The sequence below is a fragment of the Poecile atricapillus genome, chromosome 6 (genome assembly GCF_030490865.1).
Source record: "Poecile atricapillus isolate bPoeAtr1 chromosome 6, bPoeAtr1.hap1, whole genome shotgun sequence".
In the NCBI taxonomy this organism is placed as follows: domain Eukaryota; kingdom Metazoa; phylum Chordata; class Aves; order Passeriformes; family Paridae; genus Poecile; species Poecile atricapillus.
The window spans coordinates 12,066,289-12,092,761 of NC_081254.1; the positions used below are offsets into that span (position 1 = coordinate 12,066,289).

The 26,473-nt window shown below is 41.6% G+C and overlaps 1 protein-coding gene across 1 annotated transcript in view; it reads right to left on the reverse strand.

Moving 5' to 3' along the window:
- The window catches only part of CDHR1 (cadherin related family member 1), a 44,872-nt gene extending 38,525 nt beyond the window's left edge, over positions 1 to 6,347 (reverse strand). The window contains exons 1-2 of the mRNA XM_058842018.1: positions 6,241 to 6,347; positions 5,374 to 5,469 (exon numbers count right to left, since the gene is read on the reverse strand). Of these exons, the coding sequence (XP_058698001.1) occupies positions 5,374 to 5,469; positions 6,241 to 6,301 (157 nt within the window). The 5' untranslated portion in view covers positions 6,302 to 6,347. The remainder of the gene's footprint in view (positions 1 to 5,373; positions 5,470 to 6,240) is intronic.
- Positions 6,348 to 26,473: the final 20,126 nt, after the last annotated feature.

A 26,473-nucleotide genomic window follows, 5' to 3' on the forward strand; every position in this document is an offset into this window, starting at 1 on the left:
ATATCATTAACACCCCCAGGAACACTTCTCAATGCAGTGTTAATGCCAATTAAAAATCTGTTCTCAGTGCGCTGCCTCTACTTGCTGAAAAGGAAATAAATTAAAAAGATGGCTAAAATCTTACCAGAGGATACCAAATAAACAGCCTCCCCCTGTCATAAAAATATGGGAATAGAAAAATCTTTACTTGAGGATATGGCAAATGCCACAGTTAGAAGAGCTGGATACTCTGAGTACCCAGGGGATGATGCAGCAGGCTGGGACAGGGGAGTCCTGGGGATATACTTGCTGCTCCCTGCTGTGGCTTCCTCCCAGGAGCCATGCCAGGCTTTTCCACTCTGTTTCTCTATTCCATCTTAAAAGTCATTTGCTCTGTGCTCTGCCACTTGGGCTGTCTCATGATGCCATTGCTCTATTTTACTTCACTTTTGACTCAAATTGAATCACCGTCTCTGCCCTGAGCTCTGGGGCTGGTTTTGCTCTCTCATTGAAGACACGGTCTCCCTCTCTGCTGTGCAAAACCAGCAATCAGATCCCTTCCCTGTGAGTTTAACAAGCCAAGCACATTTTGGATTCATGCTCAGTCCTGCCACTGTCCTTTGCCACCACAGCTGACATCTGTTAACAAGATGCTGAGAGGGACGTGCATGGCCGTGCTCCCAGCACAAGACACCTCTGTTCCTAATGTCACAGCAAATATCACCTTGCCCGGGGCCACGTGCCTGCTCTCCACATGTCTCAGCCAAGGAAGGGCCCATTTCCCCAGCAGAAAAGGAGATGGACAGTTGACATGAAGCTATAGACTGCTGCTTTCACACCAAACTCACCCCAAGCACAGGGGAGCTCAGGCTCCTGGAGGTCATGACACACACCATGACTACCCCAAAGCTGGCTCCTTTCCCATTCACAGACTGCTCCTTCTGGACCATGCCCAGTGACTCCTGCTCCCTCCCTGCAGCCTGGAGCAGCAGCTGGCTGGCAAGGCAGACATGGCAGGATCAGCAGCCCAAAAGGCATGGCTGCTGCAGCAGCAGCTGAAACACGCCCTGCAGCTGCCAGGGCCTGTCATGGAGAGATGGGACATGGCAGCATGGGCTCAGCCTGGGGCCCAGACCATCACCCCATGGACAGCAGCAATATGTCCCTGCAGCACCCAGAGCTACCAGCTCCGAGGAGAATCCGTCTGAGTGCCATTTTCTGATGTATCTACAGTTTCTGTCAGAAGAATCAAAACAAAATTGAAGGCTGTAACACCTGTGAGTCCTTAGAGCATCTCTGTGCAGTGCTCAGCTTTGCAGGAGACTTTGCTCTGTGCACTGCTGGCACTGCTGCAGGGGTGCAGAAGGCAGGCTGTGTTTCACACTTCTGTCCTGGTAGCTCCTAGCTTTCCTAGAGGTGGACCAGGGTGACAGAAACAAGGAAAGAATAATAAGTACCACAGGGGACAAGAAGGCTCTCCACAGTCAGCTGTGAATGATGGGAAGAAAGGAGACCTGGAGCAGGTAGCAACAGGTCAGGCTTGAAGGATGAAGGGGTCTGAGGGGATCAGTCACTCAGTGGTGGGTGGTGGCAGCTGTAGCTTTGATCAAAGAACTGCCACTGCAAACTGGCTTTTAATGGGAGGAGTGCCTTCTTGGGGGCAAGGGAATAAACATTAAGGGGAATGCAAGGAGATCATGCAGAGACCTACAGAGCACTGATGATGTTTGGGCTTTGAGAGAGTAATGAACTTAGGCCTTCTGGGTATACTTCAATCCCCTGCTCCACAGCTGTTCCCAGCCCCACTCTGTCCCCACTATGAGGCTTACAGGGATTATGAGGTAAGATGAAACAAACAACCTGAAATAGCATCCCACTCCTGCCTTAAGACCTTGATTAGGAGCACATGCACATTTTGTATGTACACATGCAAAGAGCTAATTACCCACCTGCCCTGCCAAACCACAAGCACCAATTGCTATTTCAGTTTATATCTTCTCCCATTCTTCTTAAATCTGACACTGAAAGGGGCTGCTGTTCTGGCCCCTCTTACCCTGAGGGGTCTCACGTCCTGCAACAATAAATAGGATCTGGGAATTTGCAGGAACTTTCAAGTATTCATGCAGAAATTGTACTGTCTGGTTTTATGATAACTTGGTACACAAGTTACAACTATCTGTAAATAAGTAAAACTGGACAAGGGAAAAGAAGGTCAACTTAAGGATGATATGAGAATGATAATGAATTTGGTGTGTTCACACTGCTGCAGAACTGCATTTTCTCTTTCTACAGCCACACAGAGAATCCACCACGTCCTTTCAGTGTTCCCAAATGTTGAGTGTCCCTTGCCTACAGATGTCTGGGAATATAACTAACACATACTACTTTGCCAACCACTTGCAATCTCAGCAGGGCCAAAGACTGTAAAATTTCTGGAGGTTTATTAAAGCTGCTGTCTGTGGCATTGTACAGATCAGACACCAGCTACAGCCAAGAAAAGCATCCTGCCCATGACTCCAAACTTTATGTAAGGACAGGGAAGATCTAATAGCAGCCTGCCCATTTTTGCAGTGCAGAAACTTGAAGCCATCCAGAATCAAATATATGGAAGTTTTTGTTCCCCTTTTTTGTCACTGATCATCTTGCTCAACCTGAGAGACGACTGCAGGAGTGTGGATGCTTGGGACTGCACATGGACATGGGAGACCAGATTCCTTCTCCTGCTTCTGGAGATCAGAGCAAGTGATGAAGAGCAATAGTCTCCTCTGCAGTGCCACAGAAAGGGCCAGCCTGGTAGCCATTTAGCACTGAGCTCTGGCACAAAGATGTGGCTGTGGCCTGATGTGAATTCTGGTCCTCTTGCCCTGTACAAGGCTGAAAGCACACCCAGCACTGCAGCACTGAAGTGTCAGTGCTGTTTGTGCCCTTCTCTGTGATTGTCTCTGCCAAAGCCTCCCCGAGGAGTGGCTGTGCTGACAGGGGCAGCAGCAGCATGTGTTAAGCAAATCCCAAACAACCATGTTCCAATGGAACTTCTGAAAGTGCTTGCAGAAGAGAGGACCTTGCAGTACTTACTGCTGTTTGTTAAGGTATTCTGGGAATTAGCCCAAAGAAGCACTGGAAGCTGTGTGACAAAGCAACCACATTTGTTCTTCTCAGAAGTAAGGTCTTATCTCTCCTTCCCAAGGGTTTCTACAGGTGGTTTGGAGCTTTCAGAGAGAAGCTGCTTCCCTCTTGTCTTTTAAAGCACATTTATACATCAAATTAGAAGTACAAGCCATCCAATTTAAACACCTGTAAGCACATTCTGGATGAAGCTAGTAGGCAGGAGGCACAGCAGCTCTCAAGACAGAGCAGCCTGAGCTTTATCACTGCTGCAAGCAAAGCACAAACTCTCCAGAGACCTGTATGTCCCTAGTCTGGTTGCTAATGCTACAAAAGCACATACAGAAGCCCATCACATACATCTCATTATTCTTACCCAGGCTAATTAGGAGAGCACTAACACAAGGGCTCTGATCCCTCCCACTGCTGTTTTGCTGTGGAGGCACACTGTCCTTTTCCTGGCTGCTGGAGCACCAGATCAGATGCAGTGGAAATTACTGCTGTACTTCACTACAGCAGGGAGTGCTGTCATCTGAGAGACCATGTGGCACTGCAGTCCTGACAGGGGGGACATTTTTGCCCATGTTGTGGCTCTGTGCCATCCTTAGCTCCTTATCCCCACATAGGTGCCTGGAGGCTCCCAGTGGTGGCAGGGAGAGGCTGGTGCTCTGTAAATATCTGCAGGCTGGCACCACACCAGGGAGTGGGAGTGGGATGGCAAGCGAACTGCACTGCCTGAGGTTTCAGTGGTGGAGTTGGCAAGCACCACCCCAAACAAACTGAGTTGGGGTCCCATTTTGTGGCTGTCTGGCATTACAAGCCTTATCTACACTTGGACAAGTGATTCCACTGGCTAATCTAACTCCAGCAATCAGCAGAACCGTAGGGATTGCCAAGGCTGAACTGAGTGTGGTTTCCATGAGAATCCAGGCAGAAGTACAGCAAAAATAGCAGCTCCTTAGTCTGCCTCTGGCTTTTGCAAGTGCCTCTACATTACTACATTACTGCTGGCCTTCAAGCTGAGGTTTCAGCTTAAGCTTGCCCAAGCTTATAGCAAATTCCTGCTGCATCATAAGCAAGCTCCTTTTAAGTTCATCATCAGGATGTGTCACTTCTACACAATGTGCTGCCTTCTCCCCCTCCTCTTTTAAAGCTGAGCAGATAAAGGAGAATTTGCTGCTTCCAAATTCCCCTCTGCCCACCCTCTAGCAGGCCCAGTGTGGATCCTGGATGACATTAACACCACTGGGTCAGAAATGGAGACTTTGAGCAAACTCAGCAGCTGCTCCCCAGCGCAGAGAGTGACCTTGGTCTGGTTTAAGAAGGCGTGGGTGGCAATGTCAGACTTTGAGAGCAGGCTGTGCCCTCTGATCCCTCCCTCATCCTGCCCTTCCCCAGCTGCCAAAGCCCTGGGAGGGGGTGTTTGGGTGCACCCCCTGTGCAGCCATAGCTCTCTGCATGAGGCACAGGTAAAGGGGTGCTTTGGTACCCAGTCTGCATTAGCTAAATATTTTTCTGGTTTAGCCTGTGAAAGCTACAGATGAACAGAAGAAAATCCTAAATAAAATATCAGTGCAAAGTTTGAACTAAAGGTGATGTTCATCACTTAATATATTTTTTATGTAATTGTTCAGGTGTTAGGAGATTATTTTTCCCCCACAGAAAATATTGATTATAAATCATCTTTTGTTCTTATTTAACTTTTCTTAGTGCAACTAAAGTTAAAAGAAGCATAAATAGACCTGCCTCAGAGTGCTGCAATCTGAAAACTGTATAAATTTTTGAATTTTCCATAAAACAAAACTAAACCTTTTTAAAAAACATCAGTTATTTAGACAAAGTAATTTTCACTGCAAGTGGAAAAAAATTCCTACCATTTGTATGAAAAAATTAAAAATGTGTTTAGAAAAAAAATATGTCCCTTCCTTTTCAATGTACAGCTTGCTTTTATCAAGGCTGATAAAATTACTAGAAATTAGGCTTTCTTCTTATAAGCATTTACAGAATTGGTAAGAAGCCTCTCACCACGAATTTATTTCTGACCCCAAAGGTTTGTGCTCTGAAGCTGTGAATAGATTGGTAGAACTAATAAGAGGGAGCTAGAATTCACGTTTTAAATTGCAGCTACAATTCAAACATGTCATTTTAAATTGAGGCCAGTTAAAAGCTTGAGAGAAAAACATGTAAGATCACAGCATATAACAACAACCTACAAGAAAATATATATGTTAATCATAAAAGCAAGCAACTTCAGTTTCACAGTTTAAACATAGAAATTTTAATACTGACCAACAGGCGTGTCCTCCGAAAGGCTGAGAAGTGCCATGTTCCCATTTGTGCTTCTGGCTCCATTATCAAAGAAATAGGGGGCATAATTTGCCTGAACTGTAATTAAAACAGAACAGAAACCAAACAAAAGCATTTTGTAGGCGACAGTTATTTGGCTGGCTCTGTTGCCTGACTTTCAGTAAACAGGAGCTGTTTTGGGAATACTAGGAGTGCATAATACACCCAGTTGCTGCAACGGACTTTCAGAACTGTATCTGTACAGATATTTTTAATAAAATTACTTCTATATGCCACTGTGCCAGAATTTACACAGCAGGAAATAGAGAGTACATAAAAAAACCTCCAAACCAACAGAAACAAAACAAATGGCAGGATCTCCCTAAAAAATCTCAACCAGTTCCAGACAGTTTCAATGAAAAATTAACTTCTTCAGCTTGCAATGATGGAACACCTCTCCTCTACTCTACACATACAAGCCTGAAACTTTTTCCATTGCCTTGGCACCTTACCCAGTATTCTTACTGGGTCTCTAAGCACATCCTGCCCTAAAATTATGCCTACTACATGAGCAATTAACCATAATTAAATACTTACTTGCTGCCAGACAACAGCAAAGTTAAAAAAGAACAAAACAAAAAACAACAAATTAGTTGTCATTCTACTGACTGACTGTTAGAGATTAAAAATAGCCCATTTGAAACAAAACTGCAAGTATATAAACACGGAGGGTAACATTTGCACAAGGACCAGTAGCCAAGTAAAATATTTCAGAAAAACATGATCATATCAGTAAGGATAACTACAGGATATAAGGTTATGCTTGTATTCTCCTATATTTTTACTTAGCAAAGTGATTATTGTACTCACCCAGGCAAACATGCACCAAACTGAGAAATAAGGAGGGGGTGAAATGCCTTACATGCTTCATCCCACTGAAGAAAGAGCCAACTTCTTCTGTGTTATAAGGGTTTAGTTTTTTTGGTTTTATTTTTTTTTATTTTTTTTAATCTCTCTGAAAAGTCCAGGAAAATGTTCTTCGGACTGACGTAGCAGGGAAATGTGGAAGAGGCAGTAACAGATGCTAAGATGTTAAGCGGATGACACGTCTTAATTTCTGAGGAATTTAAAGAAGCTCCTTCCTACCACCTAATTAGACCAATTGCTTTGCAGGGAGCTGTGGGACTAATTTCTGAGACAAGATTTGGAGGACTCAGTGTAACTCTTATGTTTTTCTGTTGGTACTGTATTTGTGCTGTCCAAGTCAGGGAGAAGGTAAAGTAGAAATTTGTTTTCTTCCTGAGCTCTGTATTTTATTCTCTAAGCCAGTTGTCTGTTTTTAAGAGCTAAAAGAAGTTTATTTTTATTTTAATCTTGAGAAACTACAAAAGAAGAAAATCTAATATTAGCAAAAACAGTAGAAATGATTGTTACCATTTGAAAGAAAGCACTTATGATAACAACAAAATACACAACATTGCATATTAAAAGTGCAGAAGTCAAAATGTTTTTTTTTGAGTTGGCCTGATAATTTAACTCTTACACTGCATGAATTGCTGAAAGCATCTTTTACTTTCAGAAGGAAATTTCCAACATACTAAGAAGTGTGTTTAACCATCAACACGTCAAAAAAGTGGCTTTTAAAAATTGTTTGTTTTGACATATAGAAGGTGTTTGCACTAAATAAAAAAATATATATATTTCAATATACTGTATGGTTAAAAATCAGCCACAGTGAGGATGTTCACAGATAAACCTGCTTGAAAGAAGCTCCATCAGTGAGCACAGGTGACTCAATGACCCACAGACGATTCTGTGACTGTGATTCTGCAGCACCTGGCTGCCAAGCACCGAGATGTTTACATTGGGGCTGAGCTGTTTAAACCTGACCTGCAGCAAAGCACTTGCCCTGTTAATGGAGTTTTCTGGGTTATTTAATTGTCAGAGTGAAAGAAATGTCTAAGAAATTAATCAAAAAAGTTCCCCATCACAGTGCTTTAAAAAGTGGCAGGATCTGCAGATGCTGCCTGGCAGTGACCCTTGCTGCAGTGGCACAGGTGAGGGGGGCACATGCAGTGGAAACACTGAAAGCAGGTGCAGAGCTTCACACAGAGCAATAATGAAGGTCTTTGGCTCCCTCAGTCAGCCACGTTTCATCACTGTTTGCTAGAGTTTCAGAAGGGAGCAGGTCATTGTTGCCTACTCAGAAAGAGAAAAGCAAAACTCTTGGGCCAATATTAACAAAACTCGTTACCCATAATGGAATTTGTCAGAGAATGGTACAGAGAGCAAAAGACTAAAGAGGGCTGCAGATGGATCAGACAAATTAATGAACACTGGGCTCACTATGACTAACAAATGTGATGACACAGATGCAAACCCTGGTTCAGTACAGCACTACATTATCACCTGCCAGAAGCTCAGAAGTTAAACCAGGGGAAGGTCCTTTGACATCTTGATCTCTTCCTGACCATCTTCTATGGGATCAGACCTTTGTTCTGACTCTGCATGATTATATTTGTAAAGCACTATTTACAAAAGCTCCATGTTGAACTGATCTGTGACTGCAGCAGGGGCCTGTAAAGCTCAAGGAAACCTGCAGCAGGCAGCTATGAAAAACAAACATATTTTTAGTACATTTAAATTCATCGTATGGGGATCCAAAGCTGAAAACTATGTGGCAGCAGATACAAATATAGAAGATGGATATAAATTTAGTCCCTGTTGCAGATTTAATCCTCCCACCTCTGTCAAAAATAGTATTAAACCACTGATAAAATCACAAAAATAGACCTGCTTGGTACTCCAAAAAACCCCATAAATAGCACCTAAATGTCTTCTCATCTGCCTCCTCAACCCAGAACTAACAACACGCTTTTTTCCTACAGAGTATTTTCCTAGAACAAGTGATGGAGAGCTCTGGTCACAGTTAATAGCTGTCTGTTCCCCTGGTTGCATTCCCTGGGGATCTGAATCTCTAGGGCCTGCATCTCCAAGGAAGTAAAATGCCTCCCTCCTGAATTTCAACGAGTTTGAGCTCTTAATCCCCTTACAGTTTGAAAACCTAGCTAATATGTGTCTATGCACAGTCAGATCCATACCTAACACAGCAACATTTGACAGAGTAGCTTTTTCTGTCAGAAAATATACTTTGATTAAAACCAATACAGCTCATGGATCCAGGCTTATTTTGCTGAATTTTCTCCTTTGGAAGAAAAGGGGCAGGAGGGAGTTTCAGGAAAGCAGTACATTCTGTTCCAAAATTTTTGGGAATGGAAGGATCCCTCTCTCTATGTAGAAGAAACTTTCTATTTCATACATTTTTAGCATATTGAGTAGTAAGAAACATAAAAGAAGAATGAAATATACTCATCTGATCTCAAATATACCCACCTGATCTGGACCAACTGGTTGCCCAGGGTTTTATTTATTATTCAGTATGAAAAACATCCAGAAAAGATTCAATATCTTCAGAAAAACAGTTCAGGTCGCTGTCTAGCAATATCTACTGGAGCTTGTTAGACAACCTGAATTTTTATTTAAAGTTTAATTTAAAGTTTTATTTAAAGAAATTTAAATGTTGAATGATGCTACAATAATGCAATGAATATTTTTCAGACTTCCTCATCTCTGACCACAGCTGGGGTGTATTGGGGCCAGTGCAGCATGGTTGTAAAGCTGCTGGATTGTGCATTGAGAAGCCTCCTGGGATGCCCTGAGCCATGGAGGCATTTCTTCCCCCAAGACAAAGCTACTTTCCAACATGAAACTAGATCATTGCTGGGCACAGAGGACAGACACAAAACCAGCTACACACAAGGCCAGCTCCTGCCCTGTTATCCCTCATCTCTTTGAGAATCTTGTAAAATCCTGGGCCCCACCATGTTCATTTTTTAGTCCTAAACTTTAAGCCTAAGGCTAGTAGTCCTCCTTAATCAAATATGGATGACAAGAAAGGGGCTTTTCACCCCTACTGAGAGCTGAGCCTTTTCTGTTTACACAATCCTGTATGGGGGAATCGTGGGTACCACAAGACAGATGCTCTTGAGCCCAGCCCCAAAGCACAGCCTAAAATGATGGCCAGACTAGAATTGGCAGGAGATGCCTGTTGCTGCTGAAGATGAATAGATCACATGGACACAGCTCGAGGTGTGGTTAAAGGAAGAGAGAGTTTATTTTTCCTCCCAGGATTTATAGGCTTCTGACCACAGCCAGGGATTGGATGGTCAGGATAACACTTTCTCACTGCACTGGCCATGAGAGATGCCCATCACAAGACGTGTAACAGAAAGAATGTACACATATCTATGTTTATAGTTACTGTCCTGGGAAAGTCTGTAGAAAACTATGTCAGCAAGCTCAGAAGCTGACTTTTCAGGGCGACAGATGCCCACATGAAATGGCACCTAAACTTCCCCAGGAGCACAGCAGTGCCACCAGGAGCTGGAGGTGGGGGCACTGGCAGAGGTTGGGAGGGAGGGAGTGCCCTGCTGTGCCACTGGAATGCCAGCTGGCACCTGCTGGCACCTGTGCTAGCAGGCTGAGCAGAGGGCACGGAGAGAAATTACCCTCTCCACATCGTGGGAGGCCCTTCCACCTCAGGGTGATCACATTAGAGCTGCCCACCTGGGGAATGCCTGCTTGGCACATAAATGGGAGGTCCGCATGAGTTGCATTTTGATCAGGTTTTGGATGCTTACATGCATTTGCAATTTAAAAATCATGAAAAAAATAAAATTAAAGAAATAACAGATATTATTTTTCCACTGTCCTGCTTTGCTTTTTTTGCTTCATACTGTCTTCAGATTTTACGTGTCCATTTTCTTCTTTTCTAGGCTCTGGACAAGTATTGATAAGTAATAAAGTTCACACTCATGTAACAACAGTTCAAGCTACTTTTTTTATATGCTTGTCCTTGAATTCAGGCTGTATATGACATTAGGTATTACCCTGGAGGGGAGTATTCAGCATTTTTTGTGTGCACATTTGTGCGTGTAAAAAAATTCAACATAAAAAGTGTTGCGCACTTTACATAAACCTCAGCATGTGCAGAAAGACACCAAATCACACTGTGGCCTTCTCTTTGTAAATCACATGTTAAAAGGGGCTGTGGGACTTACCATTGATACCTGGAGGCATTAGGAACAGCAGAGTTCACTCAGAATTCCTAATGCAATTCTGCAAAGGAGAGAAGTGGAGCTTCAATCAGATTTTCTCAAAACCCTCCCTATTCTTACATCTTTGAAAGTGATTGGGAGCTTGAAAACAAAGGAAGGGGCCTGACATAAACCATCACACCCTAACAACCCTGGCCCCAGCTGGGCTGTCCCTTGCACACTGAAGGGTCAGTTCTGTAGCAAGTCCCACAGCATGGTATGAGCAAGAATTGTCTCAGCTGATCTCCAAACACCTTAAGAGCAGCAGGACATGCTGAGATAAGGTAAATGAAATGATCACACCTACTGCCTGGGTGTTTGCTGCCTGGCTGGTACCAGGGAGGGGTTAGAGCGCTCTTGTTTCACCAGAGCTGAAACAGTTAAATCCACAGCTCCAACCACAAACCAAACAAAACAGCCTTGCCTGCCCAAACTACATCATTCCCCTTCCTTAAAATCTCCCTGTAAAGGACTGACAGATGACTTGTACTGGGGTATATCATCACTCCACCAATTTCCATTAATACAGAATACAGATGATGCTGGAAATCCAGAAAGCAGCTGTTGATGACATTTCAGATGGCTGGGTTTGGTGGTGAAGGATTTTACCAATTTGGTAAAATTTGGTGACCCAAATTTTACCTTTTCCTAGCACAGCACCATACCTTCTGTCTGATTGCTGGGAGAAACTATAGGAACTGGGGAATCTGCAAGAACCTGGGCCAGTTTGTTGGCAGCAGAGAGAAGACTGAAGTCCCTCAGAAGTCTTCAATGCTCATCTCTGTATTTTGAATTACCAGCTATGGGAATAAACCAGACTTGCAGTAGGTCAAACATTGCTCAGTAGTAACTACAAAAGAGAATCAGTCCTACTTTTTGGTGGTTAAATCTAATTAGAGATGTGTTCTTGGGTCCTTGGCCATTATCACCAAATTCTGATCCTCCCAGCTGCCAGAACAAATATGACACCTCCTAAATGAGAGTTTATGCATCTCTACACAGCCTACTCCCATCACTTAGGATATGCAAATTTGTTAAAATGACATGGAATTTTTGGTTGTCAAGACAGATTAAAATGCAAACAAATAAACACCTCTTTCTTCCTCTCACTATTATGCTCTTGCTAATAATTGAATGAATTTAACATACTAAAAGGAAAATGAGCTCATTGTTACCTTTCTCACACATGGGGGTCTAAATTCACTTTTTATATCTAGCACAGACAGTCTATATATAATTAGCCTAAGATTATTAAATTCACATAAAAGTAATCAAAAGATAGTGATGTGATCATTAGTGATCTTGGTTGAATTTATAAACCTCTCTCAGTAATTCCAGGCTGAAAGTGACACTGCACTGTTTGGTTTAAGGCATTTAAAGAACAACATGAGTTGTAACTCAGCTGTCTACACACCTTTTCCATATTGCAACTCCACTAAGCAGCTCCACTAAACCTCAGCAGTGTGCAGGAGAATGCTGAAACCTGGGTAGCATCACGGAATGGTTTGTGTTGGAAGGGATCGTTAAAGCTCATCTAGTTCAAGTCCCTGCAATGAGCAAGGACATCTTCAACTAGATCAGGTTGCTCCTGAATATTTCCAGGGACAGGGCATCCACAGCTTCTCAGGGCAGCCAGTGCTGGTATTTCACCACCCTCAGCAGAAAAAATTCAGTCTGATAAAACACACAGCATAAAAAAAGACTTTGTAAATCAACTGATTCAGGAAGGAAGTTACACCCACAGAGCAGAAGAAGGGAAACATTCCCCATTCATGGAAAGGAAAACCAAGATTCAGAGAGGTGACTACAAGCATTATATCAACTTGAGCCCCTTTGAACTCCCCTTATTTTGGATAACAAGAACAGAAACTCAGCTATGATGTTCTTATCTCCAAAGGAATTAAGAAATTACAATTTCAGAAAAACAGAGGAAAAGCAGACACCAAATATCTACCAGTTTTAGCATTTCTACGGTGGCTTTAAAACAGTCAAAAAAGTGCTTTCCCTACAAAATGTGGTGGGCATTTTTTCCACGCAGGTAAAGAGATGATGCTTTCATCCCATCAGAAAAAAAACCAAAATGCTAGCCTACTCACCAAAAATCTCAGAACATTTGCCTGCATGATTTATCATGAGTTATTGTCATTCACTGTGGGTGGCAGCAGAGGTTTGGGGAGTTCCTGGGAAAAAGAACTTCATCTCAGATACAGCTTCTCCTGGTTTTAATCTGCCAAAAAGTGTTTTATAGCATTTGCAAAAAAGGTGCTGCAGGTAACTGAGGAAAGGGGAACATTTTCTGCAGCTGCTAAGTAATTAAAGTTCCTGCTATCCATTTTAGTAGCTTAGAGGCTTTTAAAGACCACTGCAAAATCCATTTACAATTCAGTAACTTTTCTTCTTTGGAGATACGAATCACTCTCCTCATTTTCTTTTGACAGGGATACAAAATGAACAAATAGTCCCTAGAATATCCAGGTATATTTAGATAGCCTACATTCACTCCAGCAGCATGATTTGTGATGGATGTGGTGCTGCGGAGCATGACACAGATCTGTGTGAAGGATGCCATTTAGCAGCAGACAGGCAGTCCAAGTTATTTATGAAGGAACTAGTATTGTTCATTGTTTTGCCTGTAAAAATTATACATATAACTCAGAGTTGGGGTGTGAATAATGAATAAATCAAGATTTTATAGTTTACTCAGTGTGGCTGAGAAAAATAAGAAGACTTGTTTAGGCAGAGCAAAGAAACACTTGTGCTCTCCCCATAAATCTCTGGCCGGTGTGCATGCCATGGACATCCTTGTGTGGATGTCCTGCTTACAAGACTGTAACATGACTTCTTGAACCAGGGGATGGATGAAAATGAAACATGCTCCTTTCATGGCCATGTCTGACCAAACTCAGCTGTTCAGTACAGGAATGGCACGAATGCAAAGACTACAGGTGAACCAAGGCCCTCGCTAGAGATCAGCTCTGCACCACACCTGCACTTTGGCCACAGGGGCTGATGCAGCCCCTGGATTTTACTCAGGTGAAATACCCTTACCTTGTTAGGGTATGGAGATTCAACTGGCCAGGGCATACCCCAGCCTTTCCCTTGGACTGCTGTGTTCAGAGGAAACCTGAGTATCCAGGCAGCCTTGCTCCAAAGCAGTGCTTGTCCTTAGCCTAGAAAACAAGGTATGGGTCAACAGATTTTCTATTACAATATTAAATACTCAGCTTTCAAGTAATTTACCTCCAAAACACATGGGACTATTGCTCTGTTCCCACTTACATTTTCCATCAACTATCTACTCTTTGCCTGGAGAGATTTCTACAGTCAGTGTGTGTACGATGGTCTCAAATCAAGTAGTTCAACCTGGCGAGAGCCCAAAAATTGTCTCTTCATTCCTACAGCTCTACCTATGAGCACTGTGCTCTCACCATCTCCTCCCACACTTTCTAGTACTTTATCTCAAAATGTTGTACTTACTTGGCTTTTTTTTTTTTAACAATCTATCAATAAGATAAATCAAGAAAACTACATAGCAAGAATCACAACAATAGATGTTAACTTGAGGAATGAATAAAATACCTGAGAAAACAATTTCGCAACTGCTAACTAAGATCACACTGTCCAAAGTTATTGCAGTGAATGCTGAAATACAAATTAAATGACAGAAAAAAATCCCTTCTTATACTGTGACTTTAAGATGATTGTATAGGGCCTTGAAACAGAGATGTTCAAATCCTGTAAGCGTCCTTGGTACAAAATTAATGTCTGAAAACAAAAAAGGCAATGCAGCACTACTTTACAGCATATTTTTTTGATAATATACACTCCAGTCAGTCTCATGGACAGAAATTCATGGACACAAATTAATATAGTTCAGCACTTGAGGAAATTCAGACAGCAGAATTTCTTTGAGATCCCACACAGACAAAGATGGAGGACCATCATGCCAAGAGGCAAAATATTAATTTTCTGCTCAGTGAGAACTGACAAGGAGAAAGAGTTGACTTGTTTAGGAACAAAAGAAAGCATGGAAAGAGTGTTGAGGAAGGAAATAGAAAGTTCTGTTCAAAAGACAGGAAAAAGTGCAAAGCACATTTTATAATAAAATTATGAAGAGCAAGTTGACTTTACTGCTCAGACTCAAGGATCTGTTTTAAAAACTGCTGAGTCTTGACTTAAATGGAAGTTTAAGAGGAGTTCCTTTCAAAGGTGAAGCTTACAAGGTTAAAGTCAAGACACACACAGTGCTTTCTCTCTTTTCATCAACCACACTCCTGAAGATGTGTACAGAATAAAGCAGCAGTATTGGGATATATTTAACTAAGTAAAAGGAAAATGCTGAATTGTTTAACCTTGGTGCATTCAAATAATGTCAAGGTAAGAACTCAATGACGGTTGCCATCATTTATTGTTTCCCAAGTAATGGAAGTTAACAACTGGAAAGCTACTGAGTCAAAAAGAACACTTTAAAGGACTCGAAGATACTGCTGCATTATCTCAGCTCATACAGAATCTTGTTTTTAATCACCTCACTGTTTCTCTGATTGCATTCATAAACAGATGGACTTCACACTTTTTTTTTTTTTTTTCCTCTAATGAAAACATCTTCATATACAGGCATATTGATCCCTTGGGGAGAAATCTGTGATGCAAATAGGTTTTAGCATTGCTTGGTGAACAGGCCACACAAGTAGCACTGAATGGGACACAGGGTTCTGGGACAAAGCAAACAGGAAGTTTTGTGTGGAGGACCCACCTAGCAAAGATAGTGCACTTCAGTTTTGGGAGACAATTTGAAGCACATGCTACAGATATTTGATTTTCAGAGACCAGGCAAGCACCAAAGCGTGACTGGTGGAATATGTCTTTTTGCCCCCTGAAGTTGGCATCAGTGCTGAAGGCCAAACAATATGACAAAACCCAGCAGAAAAGCCTTTTCTTCACAGCCCTAAGCAGCGCCTTGATTGTCAGGTGCTTGAGAGAAACCCTGCTGCTGTTTGGCTTTTGCACTCAGAGTCAGGATGCATCCATTGCTGTGACTGCACCACACATCACAAATGGAGTGCACAGCAATGTGCAGTGATTGTACAGGTGCCCAGTGGGAAGTTAGCAGACAGGAAATTTTTGTGGTGGAACCTTTGAATGCTTGGGCCCCAACGCCTCCTAGACCGATGTGGGAGTTGGTCAGGCAGGGACTGACAGTGAGTTGGCCCTGGCTGACCATGCAGAAGGCATCAACTTCAGGCCTTGACAAGTGGAGTGCTCTGAAGGAGAACATCTAGACAGACATGTTATGGTGAGAAGCACGGGATTATGGGTTTAGTTATGTTAATATGGGTTACATCATTGCATCTAGATAAGGTTGTGTGTTAATGGTTAGTTGCTTTTCTGTACATGGCTACGTTGTTGTTCATAGGTTCTTTGTTCTGTTCCCTTTAACATTGGTCTTCTGTTGGTCGCCCACCCCAGAGTTTTACCCCCTGGGGCTACTGTGTATGGCTTCTGTTTTTGCTGGCTCCTCTACTGAATTGCTTTTTGGGGAACCACAGTTGTACCCGCTCCTTTTACTTCACCGGTAGCTGCGGTGGACCCTTGGTGATGGTGGTCTTGGTCAAGCTGCTGACCTAGCTTTATTTCCAGACTGTGATAAAGCTGCCAACCCTGAGTCAGGGTGAGCACCAGCAGGTGTAAATCATCAGCACAGAGTACTTGAGCTGTATGAGCGGCCAGGAGCAGTCGGCTCTTAAAGGAATGCCCCAGATGCAGCCTGAGTGTCTGTCAGGAACTGGGCCTGGTGTGAGAGCTTCTTGGGAGAACTGAGGCTGTTGTGGCTGTGAGGCTGCAGAAGCCAGACCAGTCACGTTCATTTGAGGATTGCTCACAGGCACACAGTGACCTGATTCCTCTGAGAACATGTTCAGAGCCTGACCAGATGGCATTGTGAGTGTAAGGTGCTTATCCTATAGGAAATCTGTCCTTAGCTCCCTTGGGGAGCATCAGCCTGAAGATGTGGAATTAAATCCCTCACACTTAAGATATTCACAGTCAGTATATCTGAAACACACAAACAGATGTTGGCACAAAGGCTGAATGACAATGTGAACAAATCCACATCCAGACAGTGAACTTTTCTAGCAGAGATCCCACCACTGAGACACTAAAAACAGAAGTAATTCCTGGGAATTCCTTCCGTGCTGATAGCCTTGCTCTAAGATCAGAAGATAAATCATGATGGAACAGTTATGTGTTCAAAAGCAAGCTAGATTATCCAATGACTGCTGTCAGTCTTGCAATACGGAAGGCTAGTGGAACAACAGGCATATGTGGATTGGAACCAACACCCTTGCTCCTGCCATTAGGGAGCTCTTTTCCCCCCCAACAGCAATTAACAAAATGAGTCCTGAAGAGCAATTAGCTATGATGAAGATAACTGCTTACATCTAGTGGCTGATCTGAGGTAAAAAAAGACTGTGTAACTGGGTTTTCCCCTCAGTCTACAAGAGGGACAAAAGAGACAAGCTTTGGATAAATTCTTCTCAGAAAAAAACTTCAGTAAAAAGTGAACATGCATCTGACCTGCCTCCACAATCTGACAATATTTTCCTAAAACAAGTTAGCAATAACTCTGGACAAAACAGGCAAGATGTCCTCAGATTTGATCCAACGAATACTGAAGCCACCCTGAGACTTCTACTCAGTTTTGGCAATAGTTAGCTATGTATCCACACAGGAAATATTTAGCCTTCTGTTTTTATATTTCAGCTGAGTTTATTGTTTGAGATGACATTGTTCACAGAGAAGTGTAGTTTTCCTTGGCAAATGGGATCACAAGAAGTTGCCCCTGTAGTCCACACTTTGGATAGAAAGAACCTCTCCAGAAACAAAATCCTGAATTCCTTGAGGATACATGGTCCTTTGCATCTGTTGTGAGCCAGTCTAGAGAGCTGAAGAGCCAACATCAAGAGCCCCCATTACATCTTTTGGGATATTTTCTATAAAGAATAGATACTTTTATTTCTGCAACTAGCCACTTAGGGGAAAAGAGATCCCCAAACTTGCCTCTAACCAACACTCCCTTGTCAGTAGAGGTTATTTCTCCTGTGCTGCTGACAATTCAGAGTCACAGCGGCAAATAAAACAGACTGATTTGGTGTTAGCTGGTGGTATTAAACTGTAAACAAAGTGAGAAGCCACCTGGCTCACTTAATTGACAGGGTCAGACCAGGACTCAACATCTGTTCTGTCAGGCATAGAGACATTTCAGAAACATCTTTATTGCAACTTAAGGGCTGTGCAATTTTCTTGCTTGACAGCCGAATGCACACAAACCTCAAGATACAAAAAAATGCATTTGTCAGCTTGGACAAGATAAATTTACTACTTTATATAAGCATACAGCTTGTGTATTTTGAAAAGCCACTGAGCAAATATGTTTCTCTTCCAGTAAAGCCAGACAAATACATGTAGAAGTGAAAGGAAAACAAAAGGAAGAACAGATGCCTGTAAGGAAAACCATGATCAGATGGTAGCTCTGTTCTACCACATGGGGAAGTGGCCTGGTATATAAGTCAAACTCTGCTGAGGAATTACTTGCAAGAGGACACACAACATTCTGATTCTTCTATATGAAGCAACAAAACATTTGGGCAGCAGTCACAATCCATGTTGAAATTATTTGGAGGTTCTTGCTGTAGTCTGCTCAGCCAAGCCTAGGACTTTAGACAAGTAGCATCTTTAACTGCCCAGGCAGGGATTGAGGCCAGTCTGGGAAACTTAGTGAGTAAAAATACTTAAGTGCATTAAATTATGTACCGGGATCTCTCCAGAGATACAGAGTATTTCTGTAATAATTGTGTTAATGGTCTCTGGGGCTTATGCTTTTGTTATCAGAGAGAACATTTTGCCTGAAGGAGAGTTGGAGAGTTTGGAGCATGCTGTTTGGAGGGTGTAAGGCAAAGAGGAAAATCACAGAGCTTTTTTCAGATATAAAAATAGGGCTTAAACTCACATTAGAGAACAGAATTTTCAAACCTGTTAGTGATGCTTTATACAGAGCTGTAAACACATGGCCATATTTTACAGAGAAAAACACTGCTGCAAAAAATACCAAAAATGCTTTTTACATTTACTTGTCATTTATATGTTACAGATTGTTTCTGTGAGCTCCACAAAACAATAGAAATAAAATATGTTGGCCCCCTGACCAGCAACTAAACAATGAAATGCAATTCCTTCACCAATCTCCTGATTCAGAGGTCTTGCAAGGAGGACTGGCAGTTCCTTTATCTTTGATATAAAAAATGCTATGCATGGTCAGGTCTTCAAAAATAGGAAGCCGAGTGTCAGATCTATCTAATTTCAAAACCAATATGAAAATAAAGTAATAGCAAGCACACAGAAGACCCAGAAATAGGTTAAATTGCTCAGCACGATAGAAACACTTCCAGTAAGAGCAGGACCCTGAGTAAGTGCCCATAAACTTGACCTTTTGGAATTGCATTTGCCTGTGTGTGTGTTACAGCAGACCTCTGACTGTTCCCATTCAACTCCCCCAAATTGTGAAGGGCACTGAAACCATTTCTATCACACTGACAATTATGTTAAGAGAAAGAGTAGTACTACGAGTACTGACAGAAAAATTACTGTTTGCAGTCTGCAATTTGCCCAGCAGCAGAAAAGGTTTCTATTCCTCCTCCTCATATTCACTAGAAGGAAAACTGAATTTATGAACAACCAAGTAAGTCAGTTTTAAGGACTCTCCCCCAGGCAGAGAAATAGCAGCAATGCAGAGGACAGTGAAGAAAGGACAGAAGATACATGACTAGAGTATCAGCAGGTGCTTCAGTTTCTCTGTTATTCAGCCCCTTGGTATTATTCTTAGCATTTATTTCATGCTCCAGTAAGCTTTGTTTATTGAGGTGATCACACAACTCCGTTGTCTTGAAAGAACAGCTGCCTTCTGGCTTCAGAGGAACAGATGAAATCTGATTAGGTTTAATATCTTTTCAGTATGCTCTTTAATAACCACCTGATGACACTCTTAAGGAAGTTAAAAAAACAGGTCACTGTGATTTTAAAGTCAGATTTAGCCCCCTTAGAAGACATATTGAAAAGTTTACTTGAACCTGGCCCATCACCACTATTTTAACAACCTGATTATCTAGTTTCTCAGCCCTTTCTAAATTATGAGATTTTTATAATTTGTAAAAATCTGCTTCCAAGTGCAAGCACTGAGCACAAGGGCTGCAGGAAAAATCATCAGTGATTGATGATCATACAAATAAACCCCTTTGTTAATATAAAATAAATGATTCAAAGAAAATGTTAAATATGCATGTATACTGAGACTAGAACAAAAGCTTCAGCCCTTCACCACCTTTTAGGCAATTTAGAAATGCAAACCAGTGCAATTCAGCTACCTCTTCAACCAGCTCCCCTCATTCTCTTACTTGAGAAGTCAAATCCCTGCTTGGTGCAGAGGAATATTCAACTGACACAAAGTCTGGTGGCAGCCAGACCATTTTGCCTGGCTCCTTCTGCCAGGTTAATACTAACAAAGATGCCTGACTGAAGGAATGAATAAACAGTACTGACAAAAAAAAGCAATGCACACTCATGCCCTATCTGTGAAAGGAGGGTCCTCAAGATAGTGAAGCACTGTCAGTTGTGTGTGTACAGGCAGATGTTTTTCACCTTCCTCTCAGTCTGCTCATTTTAGCTGTGGAAGTGGTCCAGGAATCACTGAAGAGACTTGCTGAGGACAAGGCCTGCAGTGTTTCCTTTTTTCCATTTGAGTCATTTGAAAACTTATACCTGTAAAATAAACATGAAAAAGAGAGACAATGGAAAGATTTTTTAATTGGAAGTGTGGAGAGCGGCACAAAACTTTAATATCTGAAGTCTGACCATGTTTGTATGGGCAGGCTTAGATTAGCAGTGATCTGAAAATAAACAGGGATGTGATGGCAATTTTTTTCTTCTCATTCAGTTGTTGGAGGTCACTGACTCCCAGCAGCCTATTTCCCCTTTAGTGAGGGTACCTAATCACTGAATGTTTGCTGCTGCTGGAAGATTCCATAGTCAGGTGAAGGTCCTCATAGACACAGGATGGTGCTACTGTGTCTCCAACTTGAATTCTGCAACTGACACATTTTAACAGAATCTTCCCCTTACTATCATCACATTCTCCCTATTTCCTGGTCAAAATCCATAGACTAACATTGGCCTGAAGCATTTACTTTCTGGGACAGCAATTATTTTCTGATGGAATGACAATATTCTAGGAAATCAGAGGTTTTGCTTCAAAAGAAGTAGCCAGTGTGGTTATATATGGTTATACATAACCCTCTCCTCAAGCCACACGGAGCAGATCTCCAAGTGGCTTTGCACCTTGCCCATGGCACGTGCCCAGCACAAAGAGCAGTGCAGAGCAATTCTGAGAAACAGTCCCTGTGCTTTGCCTGCAGACTATAAAACAAGTAATATCACCCCTAAAGAAGGCAGCAAAAGTCACCCAGAAATCTCATAGCAACAACACAAAACAAACCAAACATTGCACAATTCCGGGCAAGAACCTCACATTAAACAGAAGAATTCAGCTTTGGTCAGTTGCTGCATTAGGCCCAAGCTTTTACAATTGCCTCTCAGTAAGAGTAGAAACCAATTCAGATCAAGCATTTTGATACAAACAGAACTGAGGAAATCATTTGCAGCAGAAATATGCACCCTATACAGAAGCAAATCAACAACAATCCCTGACCTAATAAAGGTTTGGCTGCGAGTAAGGACAGAAGATGATTACAGTAAGCATACTGGAATGCTCAGAGAACCAGAGCAGAGTGTAATGGGACAAGCAAAGATTATAAAGTATTACTGTGTTTGCAGCAGAGGAAAGCATTTCAGATTCCCTCTGTAGATCTTTGTGGTGAATTCACAGATTTTAATGGAGTGTTTCCTTTGTACTCCAGTCTCCCTGAGCGCAGTACCTTCCATTGCTCCGTGAGACCAGCATCACTGGACTTCATCCCCAGGAAGTGGCAGTCTGCTTTCAAAGGAACATTCTCTTTGCAAGCAGTTTAATCAGAGAGTTTTCATGCCTGTTGCATGTAAAAAAGCCTGAAAACACACCCTACTTTGTCAGATAGCAGGAAGTGCTCAGATTGAATAGTGACAGCTGTGCTGATCACATGAAGTCTCAGTAAAGTGGAAAGGCTAAGGATCAGGCAGGCAGCAGCACGTGTGATCCAGCTCGGGCCAGGATTGACAGAAGCCACCTCTGTGCCTCTGGCATTGCACTCCCCAGGCCTTGTGGGCCAGCTGGGAACCTGCTGTTGCTCAAGTCCTCAGCTGCTACTACACCTGTTGATTAAATGAGGAGCCCCAGACAGCTATAAACCCCTGAGCCATAATAATTCTGCAATTTGTTCACTGGCTCTGGTACCAGTGGGACTCTGTCTATAAAATAGAGCCCATGATTCAGCACTGGGAGACTGGACAGGAAGGAAAGGCCCCAGTTCAAGAAAAACTGTAGAGTAACACAAAGATTTCCACCTAAGTTATCTAAATATAAAAAGTAATAAAGCATTTAAGATATTTTATCAGCAAGAATGAATTTTCTTGGAACTTCAAATTAGTCATTTTATGATTAAAAGATCAGAAATAGGAAATAAACTATTTTAGATCAAATTCTTTATCTTTAGAGTTTAACAAAACTTATCAGCTAGACACTTTATTGTATTTAGAAACGTAAAGATTTAAGATGTTAAGATTATAAAGAGCATACTAATCCTTTTATCCTAGACTTGTTCATGGTTTAGCTTTTTTCCTCTGGGGTCTCACTGAAACCAGGGATATTATGTACTTCTACTTGCAGTTTTTAGATGCACATATTTAGGAAAAATTCAATCTCAGTCAGTTCTTGTTCCTGGTAGAGCTGTGGGTTCAAAAATTGGAAATTTGGGAATTTACAGAATCAAGATTTGGTTGATCTTTCAAAGTATGAAGATGAAGGCAGCCGCAGATGAATGGTGATGGAATACAGCAGAGCAAAGCCAGGATAATATTTCACTTTTGCAACTGTTCTTATCAATGAGGAGCACTGATATTCCTTCAATCAGACTTGACTGTATTTCTCTTGAGTGTTTATAATACAGGCATTAATTGGAATCTAATATCTTCTAATCTTATTTCTTCCCAATCCAAATACTCAGTAAATTTCCTAAGAAAAAGAGAACACGTTCCCAGTGATACAATGAAGCTACTATATACCTGCATATAAAATTCTGTGAAGTTTGCAGATAGAAAATACCCAGAGTGCTGTGATTCGTCTCTAATGATCACCTAATTCATCTAATGAAATGAAACTTTTTTACCTCTATGTGTTTTTTTCTTGAGTTTGTGTACTTTTGAGCAGCAGAGTCTTCTAACCTTCTGACCTAAGGGTGAAAAATAATACATTATCAGTGGAGACAGGTAATGCAAATAATTGTACATATACAGTAAATGTGTCCACAGACATTTTGCTTACTGTATTTATCACTGACATCCTTGCATGGAGAGATCTGTAAAACAAAGGATTATCCTGACTGATTTTTAGATCTCTGCACAGCTTTGTCCCTAGAGTGAAACAGGAATTTATTTGCTCTTTTCCATTATTACTCATAGATACATCAGATACACATCATGAAGATTCCTTTATCCTTCGAAATGTTACACTGGCAGGCAATACAATTATAGTTACACTTCTTTAAGAAAATGTAAAAATTAACAGCAGGAAAAAAGAGCATCTCTGTGTCCAGATACACAGGAATGTATAATAAATTGCTTTGGATGGGCAAAGCCACTGAAATATTCCCTCCCCACCACACCTAAGTAAGTGAGCTGTTGAATGCAGTTGACATAGTATATGTTGGCCACAATAAATGGGGAAAAATGGTTTACTCTGGAGCTGAGGTGGAGCAGAAAGGACAGAAACAGGTGATTTCTCAGTGGTCAACATTTCTGGAAATAACTGAGGCCCAGTTTACAGCCAAGATTGATGGTATAGGCTGAGCTATCTTATCACCATAATTTAGTTCTGATGTAACAGGTTTAACATGCAAAGTACATTTATCTTGCACACCCAGACACTTTTACTTTCACATTGGCGCTTACAGATAAAGAACATCCTTTGCACGTTTTCTCCCCACCTTCTGACTCACTGAAGTATCATATACATCAACAAAGAGGGAACACTGTTACGGGAACTTGCAGGTATTCATCTGTGTTTTATTGATATGGCTGTCTCCTGTCCTTCCTGGACAGGCTTCCTTTATGCTCCTGAAGCCACATCTAGAAATTCTCCAACTCCCTTTGCACTGTTCCTCAAGCTGTCCTTAAGGATCATGGAAAAAACAGAATAAAAAGAAGTAGAAAAGGCAAAGGGGGCAAATCTACCATTCAGCACAGACTCCAGTAAATGAGAAAATTGGGAAGCTGACTTAACCAGCTAGAAAAACAGCTTCCACATGTTTCTCGATGCTCATATTTACACAGAAAGCAATTCTTAGAAGGTTTCTAGAAAATATCAAGCATGGTAAGTCTGCTGTTCCTGACCTTTGGGCACTTAGCTTATTTGTTTTTCCTTATCTCACATTTATTGTCTACATCTTGTATAAAGTACACATAGTGAAAAGTCATGGTGAGTCTCAGAGATTCACAATATCAAACCTCAGATCTGCTCAGGTAACTCTAGACTGCACCTCTCGCTTAAAAAACTCTACTGAACTGCCCTTTTGCAAATGCAATGACATCTGAAGAGATGAGGCTAAAGACAGATGGAAAATCCTCTGTTTTCAAGATTTTAACTGCTCTGTGAATTTGGAATACTGCATAATGGTAACTAAGTGCCTCAAGGCACTATAATTGAAGTGTGGAATATTAGTGGTAAAAAAACCCAACCAACAAAAAAACAAAGGAAAAAAACATTTAGACTGATGGACGGTCAGAAGAGTTACTCTCACTTGTTTCACTGTTCTATAAAGAACTTCTCAAATACTCTGTTAACCTGATTGATTCATGTTCCCATATTTCATAAGGGTAGAAACTTTTCCCATTACTGAGAAAATGATACTATTTTTACATTGGTGGATGGCTGGTTATCTACTGGGAAAATAAAACAGGAAGTATTTTCAGAACAGCAGATTTCAGAAAACAGATTAAGGTAAAAGTTAATCAATCATGCTATGCAAGAGGCAATAACAGAGGAAACGCTACTGTACAAACCAAAGCACTGATATGCTACCACATTGTGCAGTCTAAGTCCTTTTCTAAGTCCAATCCTCCTTCTCATTATCAAGCTCTGTTTGTTTCCTTTAACATAGTAAATACATATTTTATATCAAAAAGGGAAAGAACAGAAGAGAAAGCTGTTTTAAAGACCATATATACAGTACCTTCTGCAGCAAAGGCACTGAGGAACAGCAGACAGACAAACAAAAAGCCACAAAGTGCCAGGAGCTTCATCCTTCCAACTAGTCACGAGATGTTTCTGAGGAGGCTGAAGGAGTGTCTTGGTCTCTTCCAGCACAACCTCAGCTTTTATAAGACACAGCCAAAGGAATGTTACCTTCAGAATGGGTGGAGATTTGGCCTTTGTATTGCACCTCAACAGATGAAAAGAAACAGCACTTCCTATTTCAAGAAGCAATTTACTCATAATCAGGCATCCAGTTACACAGGAGCTTGGAGCGTTTAAGTACACAGGGATGCTCTGAGGCAGAATCCTTGTCCTGTGCTTCACAGCAGCCTTTCCAGGGGACCTGGTGTACTCTGCATGCTTAGAAAGGCAGAGAACACAACAGAACTGAATTTGCATGGACAGCGATCAGGGCTTGAAAAGGCAAACCAAACCCAGGGTGTTTTAATCAAAGCAATTGCCAGTGTGTTGTTATCATAATTAACAAGACAGCTGGTTAAGCAGCAGATTTCTGAGTTTATTATTAACTTCTCAGTTTCTATTATATCTGAATAATTAAGTTATGGAGATTCCAGCCAACAGTTCAGATTAAGAAGTCATAAAATTCAACATAGTATCAATGTTCACAGAGTGTACCTAAAAAAAAAAAAAAAAAGTCCTTCAAGCAGGGATCAACAATTAAACTGTGTCTTGTAAAAAAGGCAAAAAGTTCAAGTTTGGCAGCATCCAGTTCTCCCAGCTTAATCTGGTAAAATTTGGGTCTCTAGCAACAGAATATGTTATGAGCTATGTAGCCTTAAAAGGTGGTAGCAGTAACAGCAAGCAATCCAGACTTGGAATTACAGCAGGTTAGAAGGCTTCATTCTGGCGCACATATATTGCCCCCAGCCCCAGTTTCAAAAGGTTTCCTATTTCAGATTTGGGATTTGGCTTGTTTCTTGCATTTCATCAGCAGCCTTCCAAATTGGGCTACCCCTTTATCTACCAAATTTAGCCCCAAAAGCTTATTTCTGCAGTCCTACCTCGCAATAGCCATATATGGTGAATATTGCTAATGCCTGACAGCCTTTTTTTGTTTGCCATGGCCAGCAGTACCAACGTTCAAGAATCAAATTACTATCAAAACTTGCTACAAGATGGTATTATCTGCAGAGTGCTTTATGAAAGCTCTGCCTCACACTTGTAAAAGTGGCCAGTTCTTTTCCCCAGGATTGGGATTAATGAGCAGAGAGACGGCTTTCGTGTTCGGACTTAGGATGTTTATTTTTCTTATCTATATTACATTTTTACACACAGTAAGCACTTCTACACACTAACCTAACAAACTACAAATGGCAGCCCATGGCTCAGTCCACGAGGCCTTTTAAGCATAAATTATCCAATTGTCAAATGCCAACTCATTTATTTTTACTTTTAACCCAATAACCAAACACCCGTGTTTCGCACTGCGTGCTTCTCCATCCAATCACCCAATACCACCCAAAACCATGAA